The 15448-nt window shown below is 33.5% G+C and overlaps 1 protein-coding gene and 1 long non-coding RNA gene across 5 annotated transcripts in view; both read right to left on the bottom strand.

Moving 5' to 3' along the window:
* LOC412917 (probable serine/threonine-protein kinase dyrk2) overlaps positions 1-15448 on the bottom strand; it is a 222230-nt gene that overhangs the window by 151751 nt on the left and 55031 nt on the right. For all 4 annotated transcript variants that reach the window (XM_026441541.1, XM_026441544.1, XM_026441543.1 and 1 more), the window contains exon 2: positions 11329-13462. In XM_026441541.1, coding sequence (XP_026297326.1) covers positions 11329-13080 — 1752 coding nt within the window. In that variant the 5' untranslated portion in view covers positions 13081-13462. The remainder of the gene's footprint in view (positions 1-11328; positions 13463-15448) is intronic.
* LOC102654551 lies at positions 4123-6574 on the bottom strand. The gene is made up of 2 exons (XR_003304969.1): positions 6316-6574; positions 4123-4432 (listed from the first exon to the last, which is right to left on the bottom strand). It is a non-coding gene; the product is annotated as an uncharacterized LOC102654551 (long non-coding RNA).

The following is a 15448-nucleotide window of genomic DNA, read 5'->3' as shown; positions in this document are numbered from 1 at the left end:
TGTTATAATTATATATAAAGAAACACCACATATTGATTTTATTATATATAACATGATTCACACGTTATATTGAATAAAAATTATTTGTATTTAGAATTTAAATTAAAATAAAAAAAAATACAATTTAAGAAAAAGAAAAAATCTTTTATAAATTCCTTTGTATTAATTCCAGAAAAAATTTTTATTTGAAATAATTTTAAATTAATTTTCTAATGTTTAATGCTTATCATCAATAAAAATAATATTCTATATTGTTTCTCTAACCAAATATTCATATTAATTTAAATCAAATTAATATAATAAAATTATTAAGAAATTATTTCAACTATATAAAAATTATATTCTTATAGCGTTTAAAAAAAAAGATAACAAATTCTAAAGAAACAAGATATTAATAACATGGGGATTTCTAACCACAAATTTCAACCATCTGTGATACGACAATATTCGCGACAAGTTTAAACACGTCTCAACAAGTCGTAGCCTGTTGACTCGTGGCCCTTCTCGCTGCTAAACTCATTTCTTTTTATTTTTTTTTTCTTTCGTGATCCTGCTGTCTAACAAGGACGACACTGGTTTTTGCGGTTTAACAAGTGGAACTTTGGCCAGTCTCGTTTATCAGATGATTAACGCACTGACCGCAATTTAAAAAAATCTTAAAAGGATATTTCCCCGCATGGTTTGTCGACTGAGCAACTGTTCACACGAGCGTGCAAATTTCATTTCTTATACACATGAAAATCAGACTTGTATTATAATCGCTAAATCTTTTTCTTTTAAAAAAATTTCATACATTTAATTCTTAAATATTTTCAAGGGAAGTTTTAAAATTGTTTTTTTTAACAATGTTTATTATATAAAACAGTTCTTTATTTCAAATTAATTTCTAAATGTCAATATTTCTATAATATTATAATAATTTTATAATATTTTTATTGTTCTGGTAAATTGTAAATTCATCCGTAGCAACAGAAATTGGTTATTTGATAAATTAGAATTACCTCACGTTTCGTAGTATACATTCCTTCCTATTTCTTACCTACTTGAGCTATTTTCTAAAAACATCCGCTACCCCATTGCAATGCATTGCAGGCTGATAACCTCAAGAATATTTCGATCGGTACGCAAATTCACATATTATCGCGATTTTCATACACAAGCTTCGAAATAAATTTTACACAACACCATCAACTCATTAATTCACAGATTATTCGTTTCCTAAACTTTTAAAATCTTAACGAAACTTCTTCGAACTTTTGTACGATAAAGGAAGAAACTTTCAAACAAAACTTCGTTTAATATAGATCAAACTTTCTAGACATATTTATTTAGAAATATTTGCCATTTTTTAGGTTATGTTTTTTTTTATTATTTTAAATCATTATTATTATGTACATGTTAATAATATATAAAATTAAACACATATTTAAACACAAGTTTTTATACAAAAATTGTTTGTCTTTTTTTGATTATATAAAGCAAAGAATTGGGATTTGATCACGAAAGGAAATGCGTTTCAACGTGTTATCTACTTGTAGCGGAACATTACCACGTGCTCAAGATCCGGTTTGGGCAAAATTGAATTCATGGTTAAACACCATCTGTCTGGCCAGGAAAAAATTTATGATCCATGCAATCAAAATTTATGCTGTATTTTAGAAGATTTTTTTTTTCTTACATTGTATTATGTTATATTATATTTATGTTGAATATTTAATTTTTGATATTTAAATAAAATTTAAAATTATATTTCTTATCTTAAAATTAAAACTATTTATATACATTTTTAAATATACTTAATCAATATATTATACTTATAAATAATATTCACATATTATGTAATATTTATGTAGATCTATAATATTTAATTTATTTAATTTCTTTAAAAATAAAAAATAAGAAACTAATGTAACGAAAAACGGAAACACAAAGTCAACTTTCCAACCACGAACTATTCAAATGGAAAACCATAGTGCATAAGCATAGAGTGGGCAGCGATGGCTCAAATGGTCCGTATTTCAATAATGATAAATCACCATGGTTCGACGCAACGACAGACATGACCGGTTGAAGATCTCGCCGCGAGATATCGCCATCAGGGGTCTATCTTATGTCTTCTATCTTATATGGTCCCTGTTTCCTTTAGTTTATGCCCTACAGAACGTTTCAAAATCCATCTTAACCGTGAATCCCTTCATAGATGTCTTTAAGAATACATTTCCTTCGATCTGGAAAATTATATGTCTCATACCTTTATTTATTTCATCTATAATAATCTTTTAATATGATTATTTTCTTTTCTTTTCTTTTTTTTAAACATATATATCGAATAACTCGTAAAACAGACTAGTTTTTCCAATATATATATAGTTTAGAAAAAATCAATTTTTATTTGTAATTAAAAAATTTTAATATTTATTTATTTCAATGTAGTTATATGAGAATAGAAAAAAAGAAAATAGAAAAAAGAGAATAGAATATATTGAACAATTATGATATATATTTTTCTGACATAATTTATTGATACTAATAACAAAATAATAGCAATAATAATTATTTGAATGAAAGTGAAACTATTTTTAACGATATTCTAGATGACTAATACTTTATAGATGCAATAATAATGTATAACTGAATATATTCCTTTTTTATTTGAATATCAATGAATCTATCTTAACAGGTTAGGTTGAATAAATGAATGAATTTATGTTTGTGCGATGTATTGAATATAAATTATTAATATTATGAATATTTTCTTTATTAATAAATAAAAAAAGAAACACAATGTAAAATTTTATCAATTAATTACTATTTTTATTATTTTATTTGTTTAGTTTATTTAACATTATTCAAATGAAAATCAAAAATTAGAACTTTATTTAAAACAACTGATTACAGATAATAATATAATTAAACAATTAATTATAAATTTATAATTTACCAAGAGATATTCACGATCAACAATAATAAAAAGCTATTATACGTAATAAAATTTTAATTGCTATTAAATAAAGAATGATTGAAGAAAAATTAAATTAGTTATTTAATTAATAAATAAAATCAATTGGATAAAAAATATTATAAATAAATATAATTGGATTAAATTTCAAGGATCGATACATAACCTACAATAAAATCACTAACGAAAAAACATCAGAGTATAATATCTATTCCATGTTGAATTTTTATCATGTAATAATTCTTTAATATAACCAGAAAATAACATTTATTATTCACAAAAATTTAACAAAAGTATAAATTTATAAAATAAACATTTCCAGAATAAAATATATCTATCAACCTAAAAATTCAGCTTCGATATTCGATCAATTTTTCAATAATTTCAATACAATGAAATAAATTATAATTGTTCAGAAAAAATTTAACAATCAAACAACATTACGAACAAACAACAAAATAAAATATCTATTAATTTCTTAAGCAAATAAATAACAAACATAACCTCAATATCAAATCGAGCCTTCAACTAGTTTAACTGAATAACGCACATAAAAAAATCATCTTTATTTGTTCTTTGCCTACAATTTATATATACATACGTCTAAAAATCGTCCTTAATAATTTTCCAGAAACGTCCAATTTCATACCAAGCAACGTGTTACGTGCTCCCGCGGCGTAAGAAATATTCGCGAGATAACTCCTACATGAAGATATTATGCTTTGATATATGTTCGAACGAAACGTGGGGGATTACTCAGCTGCGAGCATATCGTGAAAGCAAAGATCGATTGAAAACGCGTACACTCTGAGTGATTGACGACGATGTTCCCTTTCGCAACCGTGGGAATTTTTCTCGAAGACAACGGAACGTTCGTTATTGTCCCTCTAGTCACTAGAAACTAGTGTGCAATACTGCTATAATATTGGCGGGCAATCGATTACGCATGCGCAATGGATAACCAATGGAATTTCGGTCGTGCGGATAAGAGCGAGATTTGATTTTAAATTAATTTCGATGCGATCATTCGCAATTATTATTGAAATAAAAATAATATCTAATGGTGAATGATTTGTACCGTTAGATGGAAGATTAAATATCGATGAAGAAATATGATGAAATTATTGATATAGTTAAAAATAATGATATTTTATAATAAAAAATTCTTATTTCATTAATAACATTTTTATTTTCCAATCATCTTCTAACATTTTTGTAGTTGTATTATTGTTCCGTCTAAACGTACGATATATATGCGTAATTTTTGAATTGAGTGACGTTAAGATAGAGAGTTAAACAGATTAAAATAACAATCTTTCTTCAGTCGGTCGACTTCCATGTTGCGAATGTTTTCAACGCGCGACTGCCGCATACCTGAGCGCATTCTCGTACTCGCAAGCATTTCTTCGACTTCAGTTGTCGTTGGCTTTTGCACGTCATCGTGAGTCAACTGAGCGGGATCGTCAAACGTGGCTAGTGATGGAATGAAATATATTGCAAATAAATATTCTTTCATATATCTATAATAATAAGGAATTTTTTTATATCCTTAAAAAATTTAATTTTGAAAGAAAAATTTTAATACCTAAAAGTTTTACTACTATAATATCATTCATAAACTTTGTAATGATAAAAGTTTAATCATGAAACCTAAAAAAAATATTGAATATCTGATTTTATAATTGAATATTTTCATAGACAGAATGGTTAAAGTTTTAAACTTTTTTAAACGATGAGTTTAATTTAAAAATTTTTGTTAGTTAATTTCTTTCTTCTTCTTTCTCTTTAATCTTTTTTTATTCTTTATTCTCTATGCTGTTCATAGTAAAAACATTGAAAATAACTTTTGTGACATGTAAAAATAAATCAGATATGACTCAATAAAAAAAGAAATACAATGATAATACGTCGTAGATTGAGATGTTTTCAAGTAAGATAGCATGTCTCAAGTGTTATGTTAGTATTATTAGAAGAAAATAATTTTTGATTGAGAAAGAAAAGATAGAAAAGAATTAAAGAATGATGTAAAGAAAATTATTACCTTTGCACTGAAAGGAAGAAAAAGAGAGTAATTTCTTTCTTCGTCTGAAGATAGAAGATTAAAGGACAATGGAAACAGAATTATTAAGTCTTGCATAGGAACAGAAAATGAAAGACTAGTCTGGATAGCTCAGGATAATTGAATATTTTGAAAACGTATTCATAGCTTAAGGTCAATGGAAATTATCCTTGAGGCAATTTGAAGGTATAATTGAGGGATGGAGCAGGGATGAAGATATATATTTATTGTTTTCGATGGATAAAACCAGTTTAGAAAGAAGTTTTGGAAAATTTTGTTTGTCCAATTAGAATAGTTATAATAAAAATTATGATTAATAATAGAATTAATTTTTAATAAAATTATTATGCTTAGAATCTAATAGAATAATTTTTTTGTGATTCTCCATTATAATTTCTTAAATACACATATATTTTAATCTATAATATATTTTTCAATTTTATAATTTAAATTTATTTTGATATAGAGAAATTTTCATTGTTTATAAAGATGAAAATTGAAATTTATTGACAATATCTGACTTTAAAAATTAAAGATTATTGAAAATAAAAAAAATAAAATTTGAAAAACATATAAATAGATATGTATTTACAGAGATGGCGCAAATTAAAGTTTTATTATGCGAGTGAAAATATTTAAATAAATTACGAACAAATTTTATTAGCTTACTTTATGGAAAAATAATTTCTTTGGAATAATACAAGATCTATGTTAGCTCTTTTGTTTGTTGAAGTTACAAGTTTCTCAGTGACCTACTAAAACGGAGCTCGATGTAATTTGGTAGATCCAGTTACGTCTATATTTCCGTACCTCATATCAAATTCAAGTTCACTTCAACCTAATTTGATAATACAAGTCTACAACTGACACGAATCATTTCTCAAATTTTTTCTGCATTTTACACAATCGCGTCTACATAAATAAATAAATAAATAAATCGCCTTCTCTGAAAATAAATATAAATATTAAATATATTTTAAGGATTAATTCATTTCTAAATACGATAATCTCACTTTTATCGAACGATTTTATTATCTTTAATGGAAGAAAAGATAGATGTTGAAATTTTTTTCAAAGCATTTATATCGATATTTAACTTTCCTTTTCCTTTTAAAATTAAAACACTTGTTACTAACGTACCTAAACTTTTACATTGGTTTTAATGTACTATTATTACTCCTTCCTTATTAAAAGTAAATAAATATCTAGCGGATAAGTGGCACCACGTAATACTTCTCGGAACCAAATTTCACATTGTTTTCAAACAAAATAAATATTTCTCAATTTAGAAACTTACCTAGTCTCGTACAATTTATATCCTCTGTGTACATTTCATTTTATTCATCGTCGAGATACGAAAGCGAACACATCTCAGAAGCAAAATTGATAACACATTTACATAAAATTATTTCCTACAAATTATTAATATTATATACTTATAAAATATATTTTTAATAACACACACAAAACAAATAATAAATTAAATAAAATAATAATAAGAAAACTCTTAATAAAATGAATTACTATTCATCATCAAGATAATCCAACCATTTCTAAACTTGTTAAAAATTTATTTTCCTCTATATTAAACATAATACTCCTTTTTCATTGGTCTTCTAAATACAATTGATTTCTTCAAAAAAATCCTACCTAATAAAAAAAAAAGAAAATCATTTTCTTCCTGAATGCAAAACCGAGACACAAGATCAGATCTCATTCCAACAATCCAAAGTCTCTGAAAAAAATCTCTAATCTGTAATAAACGTGTCTTCTTCCTGACTCCATAAAGTCATCGATTCACTCTTTGTAATTCGGATTCAAACGCGTACCATGAGAAAGGTGAAATAACGCGAATTTAACGCCGCATTCTCAACGAACGATGGGAAGAAAAAAGGAAAAAAAAAGAGAAAATGAAGGAACGCGGTAATTCAACGCGTCGGATAGCGAATTAGTAGCACCGGTCTACGCACCTTTCATCGGCTGGAAGTAGCTGCCGCTTGAACCGGATACGTGGGTTATGCGTCCCTGACCTAGGATGTCTTGATATTACACCGAAAGGGGAAGGGAGAGAGAGAGAAAAAAAATATATACATATATATATGTGTAAGAAAGAAAGAAAGAAAGAAAGAAAGAAGGAATAGAACAGAGGGTAAACGAGAATGGAGGGGAGGGGACGAAGGGGAGACGGTTCGTGGTTACGCATCGGCGGTGAAATCGTCACGAACAAAGAGCACGAACAAAAGTTGAGAACAAAAGAGCTTGGAGAAATGAAATTTAAGTTATATCTGCTGATTTAAATTTTCTTCTTTTTTTTTCCAGATATCGAGGATACGCGAGAGAGATCGTGTGTAATTAAAGGGAGAAAGAATCTTGAAGAAACAATTTGAAAATAATTCCGAGGAATACAATTTTATTTGTAAAGATATGAGTGTATATTTATCGAGCCAGATCAAACACAAAATCAAGTTATGAGCAATTATATGTTTGCTTGTAAATGAGACACAGATGGAAAGAGAAATAATAGAAAAATTACTTAATCTTTTTGTATATCAATTTTTCTACTTGTTTGAATCGATCTATCAAAAGATATTATATATATATTAACACTCTGTGTACAATGTCTCGAGTGGAAACTTGGAAACAGTTGGATAAAAATACCTGGGCGGGTAATTTAAATGTCGGCGCCTCGAACACCGTTGTTTGTCCATGGTAAGAAACAACACCGAAGTGAAACGAAAGTATTATAAGAAAGTAAATCGAATATATCTTCTCTTGTTTAGTAACGATACAAAATTTAAAAAAAAAAAATCCCTCGAACACATCGTCATACGCGATTCCACTTTTTTACATCTCTCTCTCCCTCCTCGAAACCATTTACCTTTCATTCCTGTGGAAAACACGAGTAAGATATTCCAGCTGATCGATTTATTCGATCCACTTAGGTGTTGCGCACCTACACCTACGCTCGAGCTTTATATATACACGTAGCCATAAAACCGTGGCCGTGCAAATTCGTGCATTCGAGAGAGTTTGACGGTAAAAATTACTCCGCCACCGCACAGCTACGTGATGAAAATCCGCAACAAGGGCTAGAGAGGCATACGTAGAGGAGGAAAAAGACAAGAAGAAGGGACGAGTGAAGAGAGAGATGGAGAAAAGAGAGAAAGAGAGATACAGAAGCCCACGAGGATGCGGCAGCGTTTTAAAATCGAACGGAAATCCAGTGTGGAGCCGCGTCCACCGCCATTGCAGCGGTTGCTAATAATAGAGTAGATACTGGAAGGATAGAAATACGACTTCCTCCGCCACTCTGTACCCTACTGCGTCCCAAGAATATAACGGGCTCTCTCTCGTTCGATACCGAAAATAAGGGGTCAGGGGCGGCAACCTAATTCAAACATTCGATACAGTTAACACGACTGAGACGAGACGAGAGAAGCCACGCGATTGCACACGCGATACAGGTTATTACTCGAGGATATATTAGGATTTATTTAAAGATTCCCTTTTTCAAACGACCGTGGAGATTAATTTTATTCCGTTGTTAAGATTAAATTTAAAATTTCCTGTATCTGTCATTTTTCTTTCTTCCCAGAAGAGAAGAAGAACTTTGAACCGCTATTAAGCTCGTTTGATTTTTTTTTTTTTTAATCTTTATTCTCGTAATATATCTCGCGAGAATCCGCTTGTTTACACTTTCGCAGAAAATTCATTCACTTTAATCGCGGTGATAATTCTAGTCGAGAGCGAGCGACTGTGAAAGCGTATCCTAAACGCGAGCTATCTCCTTAAAAGGCTGGATATCAAAGATACCTAGAGTAACTAGTTAGGATTCCATGCCCCATACGAAACGGTCCACTTTCACACACAATAGACTTTCGGAGAGAAAACATTCTCTGGATTGGATAATTTCCAAACTTGAAGTAACGATTATACTTTCGTGATCTAGAGTTAATATAACGTAACTATCGTCATTAATATATTAATCGTATAATTTATTCCTATTAAATCATTTTTATTTCCAATTTCAATTTTGTGTCAAAAATTTTCATCTACATTGAAACTTAATATAAAAATTCACGGTAACTATCATCATTAATATTATATTTTAATCGTATAATTTATTCCTATTAAATCATTTTTATTTCCAATTCTAAAACAATTCTTATCACGCGTGATTTCAATTTTGTGTCAAAAATTTTCATCTACATTGAAACTTAATATAAAAATTCACGGTAACTATCATCATTAATATTATATTTTAATCGTATAATTTATTCCTATTAAATCATTTTTATTTCCAATTCTAAAACAATTCTTATCACGCGTGATTTTTCTCGTTTCAATTTTGTGTCAAAAATTTTCATCTACATTGAAACTTAATATAAAAATTCACGGTAACTATCATCATTAATATTATATTTTAATCGTATAATTTATTCCTATTAAATCATTTTTATTTCTAATTCTAAAACAATTCTTATCACGCGTGATTTCAATTTTGTGTCAAAAATTTTCATCTACATTGAAACTTGATATAAAAATTCACGATAAATATCACCATAATTACAATTCTTCAATTCGTTTCAATATTCTAAAAATTAGAACATCACCACTTTTTATCAAATTGAACAATTTAGAATAAATTAGAAAGAATTGTTTCGCCTCCCACGATACCAGTTCGATTAACAATTGCGCTTTCTGCAAATTGGGTTAGAGAACATTAGCGGTGAATCAACCCTGCCGCTAAACAGCACGTGTCCCTTATCTCGTGCAACAAGCGTAACGACGGGGTATCGCTCGACCCGTGAAGCGTGCGAACTCGTAAAATCAGTGATCCCAAAGCTGAATCGGGCGTCATCGATATATCCGATCGTTAAATCATTCCCGCTTTCCTCTCTGCGAAATGTTGAGATTCGCTCGATTAATCGCCGTTCGAATTTAATTAATGACGAGTCTAGACAGGTGGTACGCGTTATTAACGTTGGGATAATTATTGCGAGTTCGAGATTATTTATTCATTTGTGAAAATTTTAAAAGTGAGAGTGTTTTGTATCTTGATGCGTGTGTAATTTTTTAATCTCTTTAGAAATGAGATTTCACGAACGATTGGTTAAAAGATAGAATTTTAACAATTTTTGTCGTAATGTAATTGTAATTGAAAATTACAAGTGTTTGAAATAGTTTGAATAAAAGAAATAATATTCTCCGCATATAAGTGGAAAAAGTTAGATCAATATCTACTTCCATCTAGGGTTATAAATATAGTAGCATAGAATATTCTTTAACATGGTATTAAATATTCCAATATTTTTTTTTTATATTCGATTTAACTTATTACTTTTGAAATAAAAATATACTTTACAACTTTAACTATTAAAAAAATAAACTGTTCGAATTCCTCGTTTCCTTATAATTATAATTTTCTTAGTTCGGTTTGTTCCCTAATATCGATAATATCAATTCTCTTTAACAATCGAGTTGATAAAATTTGAAAACTTCGAACGAGAGATCGATAAAACGTGATATCAATTATGTAAATGCAACGCGGGGATCGAAACGCACAGGTTCGTTGGCCGGCGGAAAATTGAAAAGCAAAAGCATGGGTCGCTTGATTTATCGACCGCATATTCCAAACTGACTGAAAATATTTCCTCGGAGAAATTCCCTCTTAGCGGAAGTGTATTGGCCTCGTACTATCACTTCGATATTTTTATTTATTCGTGGACGAAATTTTGAATCAAGAAATATCTTCCATGCCAATTTTTGAATAACAAAGAAACGTACTGCTTGTCAAATTTTATTACGTATTCTAAATATTATATCATAATACAATAAGCTATTACTTATTATATATCTTTTAATATTAATGTAATAACACCATATTTATAAAAGTCTGAAAGAATCAGAAAAGGATACGAATTTTTATTCGAATACTCGAATAATTAAATACAATTATAAAAATAAAAACACTTATACTCGAACGAAAGTATATAATTTATCAAACATTGACCAAGTGGCTCCATCTACCGATAAGCCAAGAAACTAACATTTTAAGTACAAAATTAAGAAATCCTCGACCTAATATTTCCTTCTCTACGTCTCTTCCCCCCTAAATCCATTTATCTCTCGCTTCATCGACTCGTTCCCTTCGAAACAAGGAAAAACCTTCCTTCCTTAGTTATCCTCTTCGAATAACCAAAGAATGAACGCGATGGGGGGAGGGTAGACGCGCAAATTGTATACATATCGATAAAGGAAGGCGACAGAGAAATCACCTCGAGAGATCCTCCCCCTCCGGAGCACTTACCTCTTCTACGAAACATCTTTGCTGCTGCATATTGGTCCAGCACACTTTGCACTGGCACACGTCCTTCTCTTTCAAATTCTCCGCCCTCTCCCTGTCGCGGGTCGCGGCGACCTGAGGTGGCGGGGGCGGGACAGGCGGCGGAAGCGGACTGGTCGCGACCTCGAGGCTGTCCGAGCTGGAGTTGTGGCGCCGCGGCGGAGTGATGTTCGTCACGTTGGCGCTCCCTGCCTGCGGGGGGACCTGGTGCTTCGCCTGGTCGCCCGATCTGCCCGAGTGCAGCAGATCGTTGCCGCCACACGTGGACTTGGACGCGGCGTGCGACGGCGACAGGTAAACGTTCAGCATGCACTTGTTGTTGTTGTTGTTATTGTTATTATTAGTGGCGTTGTTCTGTTGGGGCTGGGGCCGCAGGAAATCGTCGAGGAGATAGAAGCTTTGCGCCCGGCTCGATCTCGTCGTGGAAGCGCGCGTGCCACCCGCAGTCTCGTTCATCGTCTGCTGCTCCGTTTTGCAGATTGCACTCTCCCGATTCGCGCGCCCTCCCCTGCACTCCTCGTCGAACTGGTGTTGCTGCCTCGGCGCCTGGTGAGATCTCTCCTCCGCCCCGTCCCTGTCCAAGCAATCCTCCTGATACAGCCTACGGCTCACCTTCGACCTGCCCCCCGCCTGCCCGAACTCCGACCCGTTCTCCCTGTAAACGTCCCGGGTGACGCGCGACACCCGGGCCGAGTACGAGGTGGCCGCCGGTTGTTGGTAACGCGTCGACTTGCACGATGCCGAGCCCCGGGCGTCCTCCCTGAAGTGGTGGTCCTCGATCATCGAGACGCTCATGTTGTGGGACAAGGAGTGTTGGACGGCGTGCGAGGCGGGCGTCGCTGCCCCGGTCGGGGCCCTCAACAGGGCGCCGAGCGACCGCCATTTCCTGTCCTGCTGCTGCCCGCCCGAGTTCGACGTGACCGACGATCTCGTCCACTTCCTCTCGTTACCCGGCGACGTCAAAGCGTTGTTGCTGTTGTTGTTGTTGTTATTACTGTTGTTGTTGGCCGCAAGGGACCATTTGCGATCGTTGGTGGGCGAGGTGACGAGCGAGGGCCACTTTCTCTCGTTCGAGGGGGACGCCATCGAGGTGCTGGACCACTTTCGCTCGGACGAGGAGGCGAACGCCGCCGCCACGCCGCCGTTCAGCTGATCCTCCCGTTGCCTTGCCTTCCACCACGACGAGGTCGAGGTGAACAGTACGAGGGCGCCCCTGAGCGGGTTCTGATTCTTCCCGCCCTTGGGCGAGTGCTCCCTGTTGTCCTTGAGCTTGAGGGAGGGCGGGTCCCCCCTGTAATTGCCGTCGCACTCGCGGTCGCTGAACGCCGACGCGTCCCGGTCCCATATAGCGCCCCTCTGAGCGGCCAGCTCCTCCTCGTAGTGGAGGGTGGCGTTGGTGCTACGCAGGCGTGGGCGTAGCTTGACGAAACCGTAGTCGTTGCCGGTGTCTTGCACGGTGCTGGCTTCCAACGCCTCGATGCGGTGTTGAACGGTCCCCACGGCCGAGGAGGACTGTTGGAGGAGGGACGAGGTCGCCTGGCCGGGCGCGTACGCCTGGTGATGGCTGTTGCTCAGCTGGAGGCTCGGCTGTGTTTGGAGCAGAGTCGAGGTCCTCGCCCTGTGTCCCTCGCTCGCCGTGCCCCGTTGAAGACACGAGAAACTCGCCGAGTGTCGCAGGCTCGAGGGTGGGTTTCCCGGTTGACTCACTCCCAACATCTTGATCCTCTCTTTGATATTCAGTCTTTTTGATCTCGAAAGAGGGTGAGAACGGAGAGAGATACTTTTTTCCTTCCTTCTTCTTTCTGCTCTTTTTCTTTTTTTTCTCAGGATGGAACGGAAGGATTTTTTTTTTTAATTATATATCTGGCAGTTATGATTCTTTCTTGGTCACGATTTTTCTATTCTCTAACGCGTTACGCGAATGGAATCGGCTCGAGGAATCGCGACAAACAACTCGTTCTCGTTTGTTCGTGCACGTTGTTCGTTCGTGTACATCCTCTCGATGCTTATTCTCGTGAATCGGCAGCCGCCGGACGGCTACATCATCCTCGTCGCTCTCGGTGCCTTTCGTACCGTGCAACCACGGTTCGTACGAAATCTGGAACAGAAAGTAGGAACAGGATAGGGGCTAGCAACTCAAAAGAAAAAAAGAAAAAAAAAACGAAAAGAGAAGAGAAAAAAAACGTCTACGAAATACGAATGCGAAGCGTCGTGAGGCAACGGCTGTGAAAAAAAAAATGAAACGAAATGACGATGGGAGGATAAAAAAAAAGGACGAGGAAGGAATTTTCGAATGGAAAGGAAGAGTTGTGAAATACGCGAAAGATGGATTTGAGAAAATCTTCAAGAGGAGAGAAAGGGAGAAGCGAGATGGAACGAGAGAGAGATCGGTGAAGGATGAAGGTCGTTCTGTGGCCGATACCTAAGGCCAGGTATCGGGATGTCTATCTAAATATCCTTCGAAAATTCTATATATCTTTTTTTTTTTAAAAAGAGAGAAAATCTTTGAGAATTCTCCGTTTGAAAATATCACTTTTATTGGGTTTCTGAGAAAATAATACAATTACTATAATTTTTGGAAATTAAAAAAGTTAGTATATTTTAATAAATTTTATTTTAAATTTCGAAATCGAGAAATATACAATTCGATTAAAAAAAATATTCGAAGGATTTGTAAATCGATAGACACTCGTAATTTGCACGTGGTGACATGTACGAGTGATATATACATCGTAAAAGTGTGTGTCATTTATAGCGACATGCTCTCATCAACTAAAAAAAAGACCAATGCAGCTACGTTTAAAAAAGAAGCATTGGGGGACAAAAACAGTAAAACAAATTCGTGAATAATCATAAAAAAGGGTGAAAGGGGGAAGTGTGACTCAAGACGAAAGAGAAATATCAGGGTCGTCTGGTTGAATTGGTTTGTAATATTAATCTAAACGTATAATCGTTTCCTACTTAACCGTAGTCTGGACCGTAATTAACGCGATTAACATTGGCTCAAGGACCGTGTCTGATAACCGTTTAAAAATCAGACATACACCCCCGCTCAAAAATCTCCAGGAATAGTTCATACCAAATTCAACTCTGAAGGGATGAATCAAATAATAAAAAGTATAAAGAAATGTTACTTCATTTAATAATTTTACGACATGGAAAAATGATAAAGGATTGAAATTGACGTAGAAAGAAATTTGTATTAAAATTATTTTTGAACGAAATTTATTATAATCACGATTTTTGTTATATAATTATAGAATTAAGAATAATTTTATTTATTGGATAAAATAAATAAAAAGTGTTGAAATATATACCACGGTTCTTAAATTTAACAACCAATTATATTTTAAAATTGAAAATTGAAGCGGAACGTCCGCATTTAGTCCGTAAAGTTTCACAATTTAGTATGGATCAACGTCATAAGGCAAGGAGTTAACGATGCAATCGTGTCGTCGTTGAAAGAGGAACTTTTAAAAAAGGAGGCGGACGAAAAGGCTGTTTAAAAATTTCGCCACTTTTAATGGTTAAATCGTCGTATCGATAGGAGAAACGTTGGTCATCAAATTTCCAGTACAGTATTCGAGTCACGTGTCTCGAATGGTAATTATTAAATTTCCGATTTTAGACGAGTTTGTATTAAAACGTCGATTATCCTGATCGATGAACAATTCATTTCAACAATTTATAATAATTGTAATTGTCGTTTCATATATTCATACACGAATAAATAAATAAATGAGATTTTAATTAATAAATTTTACATTATTTTAGAGTATATATGTAATGGAAAACAAATATAGTTGGTCTCCAAGGATCTTTGAAACAGGATAAAAATAATTTAAAAATATATTTTTAGTTTTTGAATTGAATTATACGATAATTCAAATAATAAAATAAGGAGAAAATAATAATTTTATCAGATTTTTTTCCCCAAATTATTGGAATTCTCCTTGGTTGAATAATTAAAAGGTCACTAAATTGCATAATCAGCAGTTTTGTAATTTCATCGAAGTTGAATGTTGCATATTATATACCACATTATACACTGGTTACTATTACGTAATAGCAACATGGTGTCATT

Source organism: Apis mellifera, linkage group LG6 (genome assembly GCF_003254395.2).
Source record: "Apis mellifera strain DH4 linkage group LG6, Amel_HAv3.1, whole genome shotgun sequence".
Lineage (NCBI taxonomy): Eukaryota > Metazoa > Arthropoda > Insecta > Hymenoptera > Apidae > Apis > Apis mellifera.
The sequence above is the reverse complement of the archived record's forward strand: the minus strand, read 5'-3'. Positions and strand labels throughout refer to the sequence as shown.